Source organism: Primulina eburnea, chromosome 6, assembly GCF_022965805.1.
Source record: "Primulina eburnea isolate SZY01 chromosome 6, ASM2296580v1, whole genome shotgun sequence".
Taxonomy (NCBI): domain Eukaryota; kingdom Viridiplantae; phylum Streptophyta; class Magnoliopsida; order Lamiales; family Gesneriaceae; genus Primulina; species Primulina eburnea.
In genome coordinates this window covers 34,241,162-34,259,014 of record NC_133106.1, presented here as the reverse complement: position 1 = coordinate 34,259,014, position 17,853 = coordinate 34,241,162, and the positions used below count along the sequence as shown (strand labels likewise).

Sequence of the window (17,853 nt, the reverse complement as noted above, 5' to 3'; positions counted from 1 at the left end):
AATTTACGAGCTTAGATATGCACGATTCTTATATCTAAATTAAACATATACTCGAGAGCTTAGATAGGCACGATTCTTATATCTAAATTAAACATATACTCAAATACGCTTGATATTAACCGTGGAGTCACATTTTTTCAAATGATTTACATTTTGTTTTCATAATAACGTATAAACTCCTTAATATTTCCCTTTAATATTATCTTACACGTCTTGATCGAAGGCAATTTTTTGTTTTAAAGAGCTAATAATCTCTTTAAAAAAATTTGTTTATGATTTCAAATGGGAAACCGTAGTTATCGAAAATCGAATAATAATTAATGGGAAATTTTAACACTACAATTTTTTTTTATAAAAAAAATGGGTAAAAACCTGTGTGAAACGGTCTCATCAGTCGTATTTGTGAGACGGATCTCTTATTTGGGTCACCCATGAAAAAATATCATTTTTATGCTAGAAGTATTAATTTTTATTGTGAATATGAGTAGATTGACACGTTTAATAGATTATGATATAAAAAAATGAAGTCTCTCTTGCCGTAGTTAATGTAATGTTAAGCTGTTATGGCACTATCATCTTCGTGCTTCGACCTTCCATCACCACCAAAAAGAGAAGCAAGGAAACAAATAATAACTGCCAATATATACTCTAAACACAAACAAACAAAATCATGACTGTCACACTCTCTCCAGCTATTTCTGCGACTCGAATTTGTAATATTTTTGTCCCTATTTTTCATCATTTTTTTATCCATTTTCTTTTGCTTTCACCGCATGTCTCTCTCTGTTTCTGACACCAAACCACCGTTTGGATTCAAGTCTCTCTCTTTTTCGTGGGTTCCTTTTGAAATCCAATGTCGTTTTTCGGTGGTTTTGCTTTCACGGGTTGTTGCTGATTCTGTTATCCCAGGTTTTCTGTTAAGCATTGCTCACTTTGGTTTCTTTAGTTCTTTCATCTCACCAAGAAAGAAAGAGGGAATCTTGCTTATCCTTTTCTGGGTTGTAGATTTTTTTAAGTACTCTAATCCTTGACTCACTCCCTTTTAACTATTCAGAATCTTCACCCTCTCTCTTTGTTTTTTTCAAAACTTCTGTTTATCTGTTATAGATGTTGTCAAGCTGTTGAGTGTGTGTACGTGTGTAAGTCTTGGCAAAAGATGGAATATTTTACTTCATGTCGAGTTCTTTTGCTGAGTTTTGGGCTCTTTCTTGCTCATTGTGTTGCTGCATTTCCCAATAATGAAGGCGAGTTTTACCCCTGCACTTGTATTTTATTCCACAGATCTTGATTCTTGATTTGATTATTGCTACTTCAGAAGCATGATTTTTTCACTTTCTAGTAATGTTGTCGATAATTATTCAGTTTTCCGCAAGTACGGAGTTATTATTTTATATAATCTTATAAACATCTGAGATTTCGTTGTTAAAAAACGTGGCTGGTGAATTTAAGAATGTGGCTATTGCAAATTGTTGAGTGGAGTTCAAAGGTGTATTTTTCTTACCAGAAATTTTTGGGTTTTGTTCAGTTGAAGCCTTAACTTCATTTAAGAGAGCTATTATCGAGGACCCTATGCTTATTCTGTCGAATTGGAATTCTCTGGATTCCGATCCTTGTGAGTGGTCTTGCGTTTCTTGTTCTATGGCTGGAGATCATGTTATAAAGATGTAAGCTTTTCCATTGGTTCTATTTAATATAAATTTGTCGCCACCCATGCACGGATTTATATTTTTCAATTAATGAAATTGATAGCGAGAATTTGAGAGTGCATAGCAGTGTGATGTTATTGGCAAATAAAACTCCCATTTGTGACATCGATCAAATTGCAGCAACGTATCCGGGGCATCATTGAAAGGTTTTGTTGCTCCACAACTGTACCAGCTCTCAGCTTTGCAAGAATTGTAAGCTCTTATTGTACGCTCAAAAGTGGATTTTATTGATAATTGTTACTATATGGTCACATTGATTGATTGTTTCTGCCTCTCATTTATAGAATTCTGCATGGGAATTCGTTGATTGGCACAATACCAAAGGAAATTGGCATTTTAAAAGAACTCAAGTTGTTGGATTTAAGTTCAAACCAGCTAACTGGAACTATTCCACCCGAGATTGGAAGCTTAACTGCCATAGTGAAAATGTTTGTGGAATGAGTTCTAGATATCGAAACTCTTTCATGGATATTTATACTGTCTGTTATTCATTTTATTCATGTTAACTAACTGTTACATTCTGCTTTTACAGAAACCTTGGCTCCAATGGATTGACAGGAAAAATACCTTCTGAATTAGGCAACTTGATATACTTGGAGGAACTTCGACTCGATAGAAATAAGCTTATGGGATCTATCCCTGCTAGTGATGGCTTAGCATCTTCATCTAATATGCGGGAGATGTAAGTCGAAAATACTCACAAACTTCGTGAACTTTTGAATACTCTATCCTACTCAAAAAGATCGTTGGTTTCACTATCTGTATCATGGAATTTGCTGTCTTGACCAGAAATCTTATTGTGATTCCTCCTAGTAGTGGTGACTTGTTTATTCCAATCACTTTATCCAAATGAAGTATACAAAATTTGTAAAAAAAAAATATGAAGTCTATAAATGGGTATCGGTTTTGAGGATTATAGAAAGCCCACATCTCTCATAGAAGAAGGTGTGGACTCGTATCTGTTTTGGAGTCTTATTTGATTGCTTCACCTAGTACATATACCTAGCGTACTCGATCTAAGAACTTGTTTCTTAGAACCGCCTCTTTGGAAATTGTTCCAGGTATGCCCTAAACAGCAACCCTATGGGTTTGTGTGGTTCGTCCCAGCTAAAAGTGGCTGACTTTTCTTATAACTTTTTGATCGGAAGCATACCCAAATGCTTGGAATATCTTCCGAGGTACTTCTGCTTTTTACATTTCCCCTTGATCAATTTTTTATTGCCCTTGCCCTTCATTTAAGGTACTTTATGTTCTTACTTCCAATATAGATCAGGCTTTCGGGGAAATTGCTTTCAAGATGAGGGTTCCAAACAGCGGCCTGCTGCAAAATGTGGTAGGTGACCCTGTTTGTTCATCGTATCGTACCTATGATTGCTTTGTCAATTGTCATTAAGGAAATATATAGAATATAGATAGTACATTACTATGGTCTTTGTCATGGGTCTTACACGTGCCCATGACAGTCTTGTTGATGAAAAATGGAAAATATAGTTGAAATGACTATAAAATCTGTCATTCTGCATTTGCATTTCTTAATGCTGGTGCCATGAGTTTTTGTGGCATGCAATCCTTTCTAAATTCTTGACCAATGGTTGAGGTAAATGTCTGGATATGTTTCTGGTGTTAGCAGAAAATGTTTCCTGAAATGTATTTCTAGAAGTTATATGGGAAGTGTCGTTTATGTTTGGTTATATTTCCCAAACAGCCATTTCATAGCATATCATATTAATAAGTTGGTATTTATTTTTTTAGTAACAAGTGATGACTAGATATTTTAAAATTAGAAACATGATGTTTTTTTCTTAAAATATCATATAATATAGAATTGTCTTTTATGAGTGATGCATTACACGGGAGTGAAAGTGGGATGAATTTGTATTTTTGATAAAAAGTTTGAAAGATACGGGCATGTTTCTGGGAAAATCAATAAAAAAATGCCTTGAGCTAGTGTCAATGTACGTTCAGTGTTGTGACTAGTATTGATAAACTTCCATTGCAGGTTATACTCTAACTTCAAAATCCTGTCCAAGACTTAACATGACACGCATGCCTACTGAAGACGGAACAAAACATACATCTAATGCATCAAAACCTGTGTGGCTCTTGGTTCTTGAAATAGTCACTGGGGTAATGGTCGGTTTACTCTTTGTCATGGCTCTTCTAGCTGCCATTCAGAAATGGAAGAGCAAACCCTCTATCATTATGCCCTGGAAGAAATCTTCAAGTACAAAGGAGTACATGACAATTTACATAGGTGAATGAGATGTTTGTGTATATTTGATTTTTTCGCTGGTGCCAAAGCTCAATGAAATATTTTCTTACAGATTCTGAAGGTCTGAAAGATGTACCAAGATACAGCAGACAAGAACTCGAGGTAGCCTGTGAAGATTTCAGCAACATCATCGGATCGTCCCCGGGTAGTGTGGTTTACAAAGGCACGATGAAAGGTGGATCTGAGATTGCTGTAATATCCCTTTGTATCAAAGAAGAGAATTGGGCCGGCTATCTTGAGCTTTATTTCCAGAAGGAGGTATTTGTCTGTTCCTTGGTAAATAGAAGGTTATGAATTTTTTCTTGACCGTTTTTTCTTGTGGAAAATAAGATTTAGAGTTATGTGTTATTCATTATTCAGGTGGCAGATCTGGCAAGGTTAAATCATGAGAATGTTGGAAAACTTCTCGGATATTGTCGAGAAAGCCGTCCATTTACAAGGATGCTGGTGTTTGAATATGCGTCGAATGGGACTCTTTATGAGCACCTTCATTGTGAGTTAGTTTCTGATATAATTTTTTCCTCTCTCTGTTTTCTATGAAATTCTTTGCATAGTTTAAACAGCCTCACGAGAAATGACACGGTTTCTGGTTAGTTGCAGATGGAGAAGGATGCCAATTCTCTTGGACTAGACGTATGAAAATTATTATAGGCATTGCACGGGGACTAAAGTATCTGCACGCGGAACTCAATCCGCCATTTACTTTATCTGAAATAAACTCGGGTTCCATCTATCTGACCGATGAATTTTCTCCCAAGGTGACTATAGATCACTGTTTGATCATACGAATATTAGAACGGTTTGTTCTTCCACTTCCAAATCCCATAATTTGTTTCTTAATAGATTACTTCCACCTTTTCTTGCAGCTAGTTGATTTTGAGTGCTGGAAGACAATTCTATCCAGATCAGAGAAGAGCTCGGGCTCCGTAAGCAACGAAGGTGCTGTTTGTATTCTTCCAAATTCTTTAGAAAGACGCTGTCTTGACACCCAGGGAAACATATATGCATTTGGGATTCTTTTACTCGAACTTGTCAGTGGGAGACCTCCATACTGCAAAGATAAAGGATGCTTAGTTGATTGGGTAAGGAATTACCAACTTTTCGAACTTTTTCTTTCACTACTATCTTGATTCTTGAATTTTCTCAATTCATGAAAAGAAAATTGTTTTATTTAAAATTAAACTCCTGCAGGCTAAAGAATTCTTGGAATCGTCAGTTGTTATGTCTTACGTGGTGGACCCCGAGCTGAAACATTTCAGTTCGGATGACCTGAAGGTGATTCGCGAAGTGGCGAATCTATGCATCCGTCCCAATTCCAGTATCAGGACATTGATGCAAGACTTGTGCACGATGCTGGAAACCGGGATCGACACATCTATATCAGCGGATCTCAAGGTGTCTTCTTTGGCTTGGGCTGAGCTCGCTCTTTCTTGATGTCCATTCAAACATGACACGACGAAAATCATGTCATAAATATGGAGTAGCAATATGTTTTTCTTTACCCATTTTCTTTATTCTTTGATCTCTCATGAACTTGTTGAGGTATCGAAGTTCTTGTAAATCTTTCGTGCTGTAAGAAACATGGGTTGGAGCAAATCTCCCGATTCTTTGTATGACATGTGCCTTGAAGATCGTGGTAATTAGTATAGGTCGCAGGGGTTGATCTATGGTGGCAATGGAGGTCGAGTCTGGAACTATGCCGTATTTTTTCTGGTTGCATCTTTACGAAGTTGCTCCAACACCGCGGAGCGGTGGGCTGCGGTGGTACCCTCCATGGTGGTGGTGCTTGTATGGAGAAGCAAGAGTGGGAGCATAAAACCCTATAAGAGGTTGATGGAGACTGAAAAACGATCTACCGAATTGAATTAAAAAACGACATTGTTTAGGTCAGAGTGTAGATTTATATGGGAATCGCATTTAAAAACAAATATCAAATATATATTGCACACTTATTTATGTATATATGTAAGGTAAAAACTTTTGTTACACGGTCTCACGGATCATATTTTGTGAGACGAATATCTTATTTGGGTTATCTATGAAAAAATATTATTTTTTATTTTAAGAGTATTATTTTTTATTGTGAATATCTATATGATTGACCGATTATACGGATAAAGATTTGTGAGACCATCTCAAAAAAAACATATTCTACATGTAAATCTATATCTATAATCTATATCTATATAAATATATGAATTGAATTGTGATTTTACTCTATTGTCCTCATTAATTAGTTGTCATCATTAAATTTGTATCATGGTGGTACTTTCTCTTCCTCATCTTTAATTGGTTATCCTTGTATTTATTTAATTGACTATTTCACTCATTTTCATGTATGTACACTCTCTTTCACTCACTTTTATATATACACACTCTCTTTCACTCACTTTTATATATACATATTTGACCACCTCAATTTTTTCATCAAATTGTTGCACAACAGTAAATAACTGTTAAACATCTCAACTTCTTTTTCATCCAATAAAAACAAAAAAAACATTTCCAGTGACATATGTTATAGTGCCTATTGCTTATATTATGTTTTCTACATGTTTGATCGATTATGGTCACTTGGAAGTTGGAAACAGTATGCATTTTAACTCTGTATACCACACTTCGTTGATATTTTTCAGCGACAATTTATTAAAAAAACTTTTTGTTAGTTGATGAAAATGACAATTTAAAAATTAGAATAATAGTTTGATTTCTGAAGTTGAAAACCTACATACATATATGATATTAAAGTTGTGTGTTTTAAAAGTAGATATCTTCTGTTCATATAATTTTTATCATTCGAACAATCTACTCTAGAAACGATGTCATCTTCATTAATTGAAATATTACGCCAATGATTTATTATTATATCTTTTTTATGTAAAACTGCATAACACAAATTATCACAAATTTTATTTTATTCTTTTAATCTTTCTTTTAAAATTCCCGAATTATTATTTAATCAATTTGATTAAATTACTACTTCAACCAGTTTTTCATAAAAAAAACATTCGATTAAAATTTGATAATTAACGTTTCTTCAAGAAAATATCAACTAAATCAGATCGACCAAATTATTTTTCCCTCAGCAAATTTGATGTTCAAACTAATTTATAATATTTTTATTTAACATAGAGTACGCTCATTTAAAATTATCTTATATTACTATTTTTTTCTCATAAATGTTGAACCACTGTTAAAAAATTAATAATTGATTCTTCATTTAATTATCTTACATATAAATTAATTTATATATGAAGCACAAAAAGTGATAAAAAAATTTAAATTTTGAGTTAGCAAAAAATTTCTATGTGAAAAATATTTTAGGTGCAACATATTTATTTTTTGTTTTCGTTATAATACCAAATACGATATAGTTCAAAATATATCAGCAAGTCACTGATTTTGATATATGGGTGTTAACTTTAATGTGACTCGAAAAAACCATAAATCCAAACTGAAAAAGTTGAAAAGAAATTGAACCAAAATGAGATGCAAATCATTTTTTTATTCGCATATAAATATTAAAAATAAAGTTTATATTGTTCAGATAGGGATATATTTGTCAAAACAAAACCAAAAAATAATAATCTATATCTATATACAGATTGAATTGTGATTTTACTCTATTGTCTTCATTAATTAGGTGTCATCATTAAATTTGTACCATGGTGGCACTTTCTCTTCCTCATCTTTAATTGGTTATCCTTGTATTTATTTAATTGACTCTTTCACTCATTTTCATGCATGTACACTCTCTTTCACTCACTTTTATATGTACATATTTGATCACCTCAATTTTTTCATCAAATTGTTGCACAACAGTAAATAACTGTTAAACATCTCAACTTCTTTTTCACCAAAAAAAAAAAAAAACATTTCCAGTGACATATGTTATAATATCTATTGTTTATATTATGTTTTCTACATGTTTGATCGATTATGGTCACTTGAAAGTTGGAAGCAGTATGCATTTTGACTCTGTATACACACTTCGTTGATTTTTTTCAGCGACAATTTATTAAAAAAACTTTTTGTTAGTTGATGAAAATGATTTAAAAATTAGAATAATAGTTTGATTTCTGAAGTTGAAAACCTACATACACATATGATATTAAAGTTGCGTGTTTTAAAAGTAGATATCTTCTGTTCATATAATTTTTATCATTCGAACAATCTACTCTAGAAACGATGTCATCCTCATTAATTGAAATATTACGCCGATAATTTATTATTATATCTTTTTATGTAAAACTGCATAACAAAAATTATCACAAATTTTATTTTATTCTTTTACTCTTTCTTTAAAAATTCCCGAATTATTATTTAATCAATTCATAAAAAACATTTAATTATAATTTGATAATTAAAGTTTCTTCAAGAAAATATCAATTAAATCAGATCGACCAAATTATTTTTCCCTAAGCAAATTTGATGTTCAAACTAATTTATAATATTTTTATTTAACATAGAATACGATCATTTAAAATTATCTTATATTACCATTTTTTGTCTCATAAACGTTGAACCATTGTTAAAAAAATAATAATTTATTCTATATTTAATTATCTTACATATAAATTAATTTATATATGAAGCACAAAAAGTGATAAAAAAAATTTAAATTTTGAGTTAGCAAAAAATTTATATGTGAAAAATATTTTAGGCGCAACATATTTATTTTTTGTTTTCGTTATAAAACCAGATACGACATAGTTCAAAATGTATCGGCAAGTCATTGATGTTGATATAGTGGTGTTAACTTTAATGTGACTCGAAAATACCATAAATCCAAACTGAAAAAGTTGAAAAGAATTGAACCAAAATGAGATGCAAATCATTTTTTCATTCGCATATAAATATTAAAAATAAAGTTTATATTATTATATTTGTCAAAACAAAACCAACAAAATAAAAAAATTAAATGAGATAATAAATAATTTCATTTTATTTTTGTAATATTATATATTTCATAGGAAAATAATTAGCCTTTATATTTCTTTTTTTTTTTTATAATTATTAGCTTTTATATTTCTAAGTTTTACTATAGCTAATATATATATATATATATATATATATATATATATATATATATATATATATATATATATATATATATATATACCGTAAAACGATGTAAAAACATAATTCCACCGTCAGAGTAATAAAAAAATATTATTTCTCAGCATAGGCTCCTTTCTTTAACTTTGAAAAAAAATTAAACAGACATATTTAAGTTTACTTTTGCCTCAAGTTTAATATTCACACTCACGTATTTTACCATCAAATTAATATTTCTTACTTTTTTTTTTTGTTGCAAAAAACAGTATACAATGATTCATGGATTGATTTTCTCAAATGTCAATGAATATTTTCGCAAGTTATTGGAAACCAATAAGTGGTATACAATATACAACCTTCTTAACAAATGCATAGACTCCAGATATTCAAATATCAACCCCCAAATTTGAGCTGAATTTACAAAAGAATACCATAGTTTCAGAGCTACCTCGGATGCTAAAGATGCCACACCTGACATTTAAATTCAAGGAATTTGACGAACTCGCCAATATAATAAATGCAAAAAAACTTCTGCGTAAGTTCCCTTATCTTGAATAAATAATTTTTCCAGCTGAAAATAGAAGTCATATTTATATTCATAACATCAATGAAATGTGTATAGATGTGATCGGTATACCAAATAAAATCATGTCATTAAGCAATTTCACCATACCAGATAAAACAGAAGGTCAAATGAGACAAGTTATGCTTCTCAACATGAGGTAAATTTAAATTAAAAAAATGCCACATATAAACATGCATATCTTAAAATCTGTAACATAGAATGGAAACTATTTCTGTCACTATGTAGGAAGACTTGGAAATACACGAAGGGCAATTGATGAAGCGCATTGAGTATGAACATCCTATTGTTGAATTTTCCAATCTGACCATGCAAATATTTCTCAGTATGTTATAAAATAAACCTTATTTCTTCATTTCTTAAATGTTTTTTTCAGCAAAAATGACTAATGTGTGGTGTAAATCGAAAAAATGAAACAGACGCACAATATTTACAAACTACGTTGAATTGCAATGATTCTTAACCCACTATGTGACACCGCCAAAGAAATACAAACATGGGACATATTTCTGAATTTTTAACTCTTCGTATTTGTGAGTTATACATTTCATTATATAAATTGTATGAACTTACTTATTTTTTTACAAAAATTCTAGCATGACAACTTTCTTTTAAATATATAAAATGATATTAGAAACTAGATAAAAAAAATTGGACATTTTGTTTATAATAATATATGAATGCTTAAAGACTATTATTTATAATAAATTTGTATGTTGGATGCTGACCAAAACAAGATAAGTTAAAAGAACTTTGGGTTGCGAGGACACTCACAAATGCCAAATAAGTGACATTAGATGATGTAACAAAAAACCGAGCTATGTTGACGGAGGTATTGCAATATTTACTGTTTATGAATCTTAATAGTTTTAATTATTAAAATGATACAAAACAAAAACCAGATAATTTGTTCATGCTAAATATTAAAAATTTTAACAACTAACATTCAAACTAAACTAAGATTTGAAATGCTTTTTATTTAACATAGAACAACTACTATTTGATACGGAGCAAGATAAAGGAAATCGAAAACAAAGCTACTCCATGGTATGAAGCATGTGATCATTGTTTCCTAGCTGCTACAAAAACAAAAAACAAAGCAATTTGTGCCAACTGCTTCAACTATCAAATTAAGATCATTCCAAGGTAATAAAAAATACCAATACCAAACCCAAGTTTTAGACCACGGTAAAAAAAAAAAAAAAAAAAAAAAAGATGATCACTACTTTACTTCTTTGTGTTGCAGGTATAGAATAACAATCACAATTGAAGATTGTAATGAGACGTTAAGAAAAACATTATTTGAAAAAGTTGCAGCATCTTTTGTTGGATATTCTATTGAAGATTTCATTCAAATTCATGACCAGATATAAGATAAAACAAACAAATGATTTTATATCTACATAAATAGAATATTTAGATTTTCAATCTAACAATAAAAATTTGCAATGCAAAATTTACCAAAGAACCCATATAAAAATTTGTTAAGTCAACCAAGATCCACACATTCTTGTTCAAGTTGGATAATTCAGTAGAAATGCGTGATGGAGTGTTAAAGATTGTAGCAAAAGCTATTGAGATACATGACAATTATCCAACAACAAATGTCAATATCAGGAAACGGAGATCTCGGAAGATTATCAAGCAAACTAAACAAAGCAATGTACCGCCAAAGGTAGAAAAATCAAATGAATTAAGCATCAAAAGAAACATAAAGATCCATGAAGATGCAGATAAAATAGAGATTCCAGATGACGAACCAATTGCCGCCTATAAAAAAAGAGCTAAGAAGATAAAAATCGATGGGTACAAAAAGATTTCAGGGAGTCTTCAAATCAAAGTCAAGAAAATATGATGATTTTATTTGTAACCAAATAATTATTTGTTAATCTATTAATAGTTATTCTTATTGCAAAAATAATTCGAACATATTTAAATAAGATTATCATGTACAAATTATTGTTATTTCTCTACGTGCAACGCACGTGCATTTATCTAGTCTATATAAATATACCAATTGAATTGTGAATTTCCTCTATTATCCTCATTAAAGTTGTACTCCAATGATACTTTGTCTTCCTTTTATGTAATTAGTTAATTATTATTAATCAATTATTATTAATCCATTGACTAATTATTATTTATTACTCTTTCACTCACTTTCATGGCATGATTACAAACAATAATGAATTGGTTTTGTGAAAATACCTTACAAATAATAGTAATAGTGTTATACATTCTTTTATTAAAATAAATAATACAAAATATTATGCTAATAGAGGTTTCGAACTTATTTTTACAATTTATGTATTAATTATATTTTTCATAATCTTAGTTTTTTACAAAAAATACAAAAAAATTTATAGGTTTCGAACTTATTTTTACAATTTATGTATTACTTATATTTTTCATAATCTTAGTTTTTACAAATAATACAAAAAAAATTTATATTTAACAAAACATAAAATAAGAAATTATAAATTTATATGTCGAGGTTTGATCTATATCTATATATATATACAAATCTATATATATGAATGTGAATTGTGAATTTACATAAATATCCTTATCTTCATTTAATAATAATAATAATTTACATAAATATTCTTACCTTCATTTAATAATAATCATGAATAAATGTTTTTTTCCCATATATTCTTTTAAAAATAATCATTTCATTAATACATTTTTATTTTTAAATTTAAAATTAATTACTTTGATATTTACGTTGACATCAAATTCACAGAAAATCACTATCATAAATACATGTTTATTTTTTGTTTGTTTTTCATCTATTCATTTAATAATAATCATTAATATATTTTTATTTTTAAATTTAAAATTAATTACTTTAATATTTACATTGACATCAAATTCACATAAAAGCACTATCATAAATACATATTTATTTTTTTTTGTTTTTTTCATCTATTAATTTAATAATAATCATTAATATATTTTTATTTTTAAATTTAAAATTATTTACTTTAATATTTACATTGACATCAAATTCACAGAAAATCACTATGATAATGTTATAAATTTGAATAAATTGTTAATATTACGAACATTAAGGTAATGATGGGAAAACAAATAGAGATGAGTGCGATTGAATATCATTAAATTATTAATAAATATTAACGTCATATAAAACATTTTTTTCCTATTTAGAAGGTAGATATATATATAGATTACTTATATATCAACAAAAATATGTGATTGAGAGAAAATGTTTGTATGTAAGTGATTTCATTGCAAACATTTAAGTTATTTAATCAATTTTCAATATATGATTCTAAATACATATTACTAAATAATATATTATCTATTAATTAATCTATTAAATATTGACTTTCATTTGTGAGCTTACTATTATATTATTTTTTTGTTTTACAATTTGTCATGTTAGTGTTATTTAAGTCATTTTTTATCTTAGTTTAATAAGATCATTAATAGTGTATTTAACTCAATCAAACTAATTATTATTTTAATTTAATTTTAAATTTAATTTTTATTAGGTAAATTTATATATTGCCGTCAAATAATAATAGGAAGACAAAGGGAGATGAGCCGGACTGAATAAAAATAAATTATTAATAAATATTAATGTCATACAAAATTTCTTTTTGTCGTTTAAAATAAAAATATTTTCAAACTCTTTATGTGTCAATAGAGATATGTGATTGAGAGAAATGTTTGTCTGTAAGTGATTTTAAACACTGTTTTTAAGTTATTTAGTCAATTTTTTATAAATGCTGCTAAATAAATATTACTAATAATATGCTCCATTTGATTTTTTTTTGTTCTTGCAATGAGAGGAGTTTTTTTACCCTAGCGTTACATGTTTGATTGTTATATGTCATTTGTATTGATCATATAATTGTGTTTGAATTGTTTATGTGATTTGTTTGTTTGCACAAAGAAAAGAGAAACAAAATCAAATATCCAATAAAAATGTTTATTTTTTAATTTTTTATTGTTGAGATATTTTTTTAATTTTTAAACACATAATGCATGTTTTCTGTTTGCTTAGATTACTTAGTTTGAAGTGACTTACAAAATACTAAAAAAATTGAAATATTTCTTCGTTTTTACCTTATGTATCAGAATATCAAGAGATAATATTTTTTATTTATTGGGACAAATATATTTCCAAACTTCTGTCTAATCAATTTTTATAAATCAATATTTAATTTTTTTACGATATTATTATATTCTCTAATCAATTTTTTTAACTTAGATTGATAGAAGGCATTTTAATTTGAGTTTTTATGTTCTTGCTTATATTATTTTTGTAATATTATTTATTATGAAAATAATAGGTGAACTACAAAATTTGGTCGGTCTAAGAGTCCTCTGATGAACGACAAATATGGATAAATTATTAAAATATATAATATCCAATAGATTTTTGGAATGCGATTTTGTTCTAATTCAATGATTATGCATTATTCTAAATTTTAATTATATCACAAGTTAACGCATGTTTTGTTGTTGCTAGATATATTTTGTCAATAGTATAATATTTTTCTATGGTTTAAGAAAAATTGTGTGACTTTGTATTATATTTTTACGGCTGCTTTTCTAAATGGTTTTATTATGATTTCAAGTCACCATTTTTCATTTGTGTTTTTTTTTAAAGAATTGGAATGGATATCTATAAAACGATGACATTAATAAGGCGTCTTCTCTTTATTTGAAAAAAATATTGGAAAATATATACAAATTGTGAATAATATGAGTTAATATTTAATTGGAGAGTGATTTATGCTTTTTATTGCTGGTATATACTTCAATTTCTTTGTTATTGTACTAAATAAATTATTTTTAAACTTTGACTTATCATTTTTTTTTTCTTATCGAGGTTCTTTGCGTTATGATTTTTTTATACGTTTTGGTTAGTATTGTTGGCGGCAATTGGTTAGTTTATATAAAAATAAGTATGAGAGTATACCAATCAAAGCCACATATTCTGGGTCTTCTGTTGTACGAAGAGAATAATAAATGATTTATGTGAATTATATAATTTCTTGGTTTTTCATACATATAGTCTACGAAATGCGTCGAATTTCGAACAAAAAAGTTACGACAAACATAGTGGATGAAAAAAAAGAGACATGTTGCACCATAGTGGTCAAACCATGGTGCTTGAGCTACTATGCGGTTTAAAAGATTTGAGTTGCACCATTACTACTAGCTATAACTTTTGGTAAAGCGGCAAGCGCTCGGTCCGACAATTGGTATCAGAGCCGAGATCACGGGTTCGATTCTCATTAATTGCAAGGAATTAAATTCTTGGGAGGAAGATTGTTGGGTGCAATAATTGTCCCTGCTTAGTAAAGCGGCCGAACCGTGGTGTTTGAGCAGATGTGAGGTTTAAAAGATTTGATTTGCACCATTACTACTAGCTATAGCTTTTGGTAAAACGGCAAGCGCTCGGTCCTACATATTATGTCCTAATTTATGTATGATATAATTCAAGCACATTTTTTTTTATAGATATTTGAAATTAGGCTAAGTAACATGAAACATATACATATATATTAAATCATATTTAAAGCAAAATGTTAAGATCAAGAATGATTCAGATTTAAATTTCAACGAAGCACAATGAAGAAGAAATTTAAGAATTGTATGTGTACGTTAACTGTTATGTAATGATTATGTTGCTACTTCATGGTTGTGCGACATATGTATGTCATATAAAATGTTAATATTTTTCAATAAATAGTTTTTCAAAAAGAAAAAATTCTTCATTCAGAAAAAGAAATACATGAAAAACAAATTGTGCATAATTCTCATTCTATTTATAATGGTATGAGAACAATTCTAAAACTTTATTGACACAATATAATAGATCAATTCTGTGCATTTATTGAGACATTAACCCAGTTTCACTTTATTTCCTCCAATATTATCTCGATATATTTCGAGGTGACTACGAGATTGTTTTTGTCTCTTTTTTAGTCAAAGTGTCTAACCAGCTAATCCATAACATATATGATGGTAGCATAGAAAACTCCTCGTCAAATAAATTCACTTAGCCAAATATTGAAATTCAAATAAAATTCTACAATATTTCATCAAATTAATTTTGACTATCATAAAATGCTCATGAAATCTAAGTGGTTATATTATTAGATGAGATATTGAATAAGACAAATACTTTGACATATATTTGAATGATATCTCATATGCATATCTTAATTACATTATTCGTATCTCTTCTCAATATTTTTAAAATACAATAATTAATTTTGTATATCGTTCCACAAGATATAAAATATTATAGAACAAAATATAAACTCGATATAAGAAAATTTGTTTTGTTTCAATGAATAATATAATATCATGTTCTAAACGCAACAAATGATATTGAAACTATATCATCCTCATGACATGATGCACGCAATCATTATTTCAATGCTTCCAAAAAATGACGATCAAGATGACTTTCTTGAATTACGTCAAATTAAATGAGAACACAATTCTAGGATATAGCCATTTGAAGAGATTTCAAGTATTTTTCTCACGGTGATTGAAAAATAGTTGTTAAAAATTTGTTAACCTTATAGCTATATGTTGTAATATCGATACTAAATATATAAAAATGATATCACAAATATCACAATATTTGAAGAAGGTGCAACACTATTCATTGGTTATGTTGTTGAAAAATATATATGTTATACATACTTTTAGTCATAAGTGAAAACTTATCACGAGTAAAAGCATTTTTTCTTAGGAGTTATAGTTGATGATTTTCAAAAACTGAAAAATCATTTAACAACAAAAAAATATTCGGAAAAATAAGATTATCAGATAGAAACAATGTAGAAAACCGAAAAAATGTCGTGATAAAGAAGCAAATTATGAGCATGTCAGATCCCGGATAAAGATTGTAAATAACATAAAATATGTTAAAGACGATCAGATACTTGCTGAGCATACCAAAATAGTTATATGCATATTATAACAAACTACGACAAAGAGTTGTTGAGTTATCAAAATCAACCAAGAAGCATATTGGAAAGTGTGTCGAGTGGATAAGATAATTTCTCTGATTCATATATCGTCTATGGTCATTATTTTTTTATTTTATATGGCTTGGTTTGTTTCAGTTGATAAATATTATTAGCCATGTTTTAATTCAAATAAATATTATCAAAATTTCGTACATATATTTTCAGTATTTTAGGTTTTTACGTGCAACGCACGTGCATTTTTCTAGTCTATATAAATATATGGATTGAATTGTGAATTTCCTCTATTGTCCCCATTAAAATTGTATTCTAATGACACTTTATCTTCTTTTTATGTAATTAGTTAATTATTATTATTAATCCATTGACTAATTATTATTTATTACTCTTTCACTCACTTTTTCAAGAAAATCACTATTATAAATAAATACATGGTTATTTATTTTTTCATCTACTCATTTAACAATAATCATTAATATATTTTTATTGTTAATTTTAAAATTATTTACTTTAATATTTACATTGACATCAAATTCACAAAAAATCACTATCATAATGTTAAAAATTTAAATAAATTGTTAATCTATACTAATTCACAAAAAATCACTATCATAATGTTATAATCTATATCTATATCTATATAAATATACGGATTGAATTGTGAATTGCTTCTATTATCCTCATTAAAATTGTACTCTAATGATATTTTTTCTTCCTTTTATGTAATTAGTTAATTATTAATCCATTGACTGATTATTATTTATTACTCTTTCACTCACTTTCATGGCATGACTACAAATAATATCAAAGTATTTATTCAACAACTAATGATTCGAAACAATATGTAATAATATTATTTATAAAATTAATTGATTTTGTGAAAATACCTTACAAATAATAGTAATAGTGTTATACATTCTTTTATTAAAATAAATAATACAAAAAATTATGCTAACAGAGGTTTCGAACTTATTTTTATAATTTATGTATTAATTATATTTTTCATAATCTTAGTTTTTTTACAAATAATACAAAAAAAATTTATGTTTAACAAAACAGAAAATAAGAAATTATAAATTTATATGTCGATGTTTAATCTATATATATACTAATCTAAATATATGAATGTGAATTGTGAATTTACATAAATATCCTTACCTTCATTTAGTAATAATAATTTAATTAAATATTCTTACCTTCATTTAATAATAATAATTAATACATGTTTTCTTTTTCATATATTTTTTAATA

The 17,853-nt window shown here is 28.1% G+C and overlaps 1 protein-coding gene across 3 annotated transcripts; it reads left to right on the top strand.

Annotated features, from left to right (window-relative positions):
* Positions 1–628: 628 nt before the first annotated feature.
* Positions 629–5,888, top strand: LOC140834571 (probable LRR receptor-like serine/threonine-protein kinase At1g63430). 3 transcript variants are annotated; one of them, XM_073199558.1, is made up of 14 exons: positions 629–909; positions 1,108–1,244; positions 1,526–1,664; positions 1,827–1,898; positions 1,991–2,134; positions 2,239–2,388; positions 2,768–2,884; positions 2,975–3,039; positions 3,706–3,960; positions 4,031–4,236; positions 4,339–4,471; positions 4,573–4,736; positions 4,845–5,060; positions 5,170–5,888. In XM_073199558.1, the coding sequence occupies exons 2-14, from the start codon at positions 1,157–1,159 to the stop codon at positions 5,410–5,412; spliced, it is 1,992 nt and encodes a 663-aa protein (XP_073055659.1). In that variant the 5' UTR covers positions 629–909; positions 1,108–1,156; the 3' UTR covers positions 5,413–5,888. The 3 variants fall into 3 exon arrangements, with proteins under 3 accessions (XP_073055659.1, XP_073055658.1, XP_073055660.1); XM_073199557.1 differs by having other exon boundaries at positions 629–1,244; XM_073199559.1 differs by having other exon boundaries at positions 631–1,244; positions 4,579–4,736; positions 5,170–5,885.
* Positions 5,889–17,853: the final 11,965 nt, after the last annotated feature.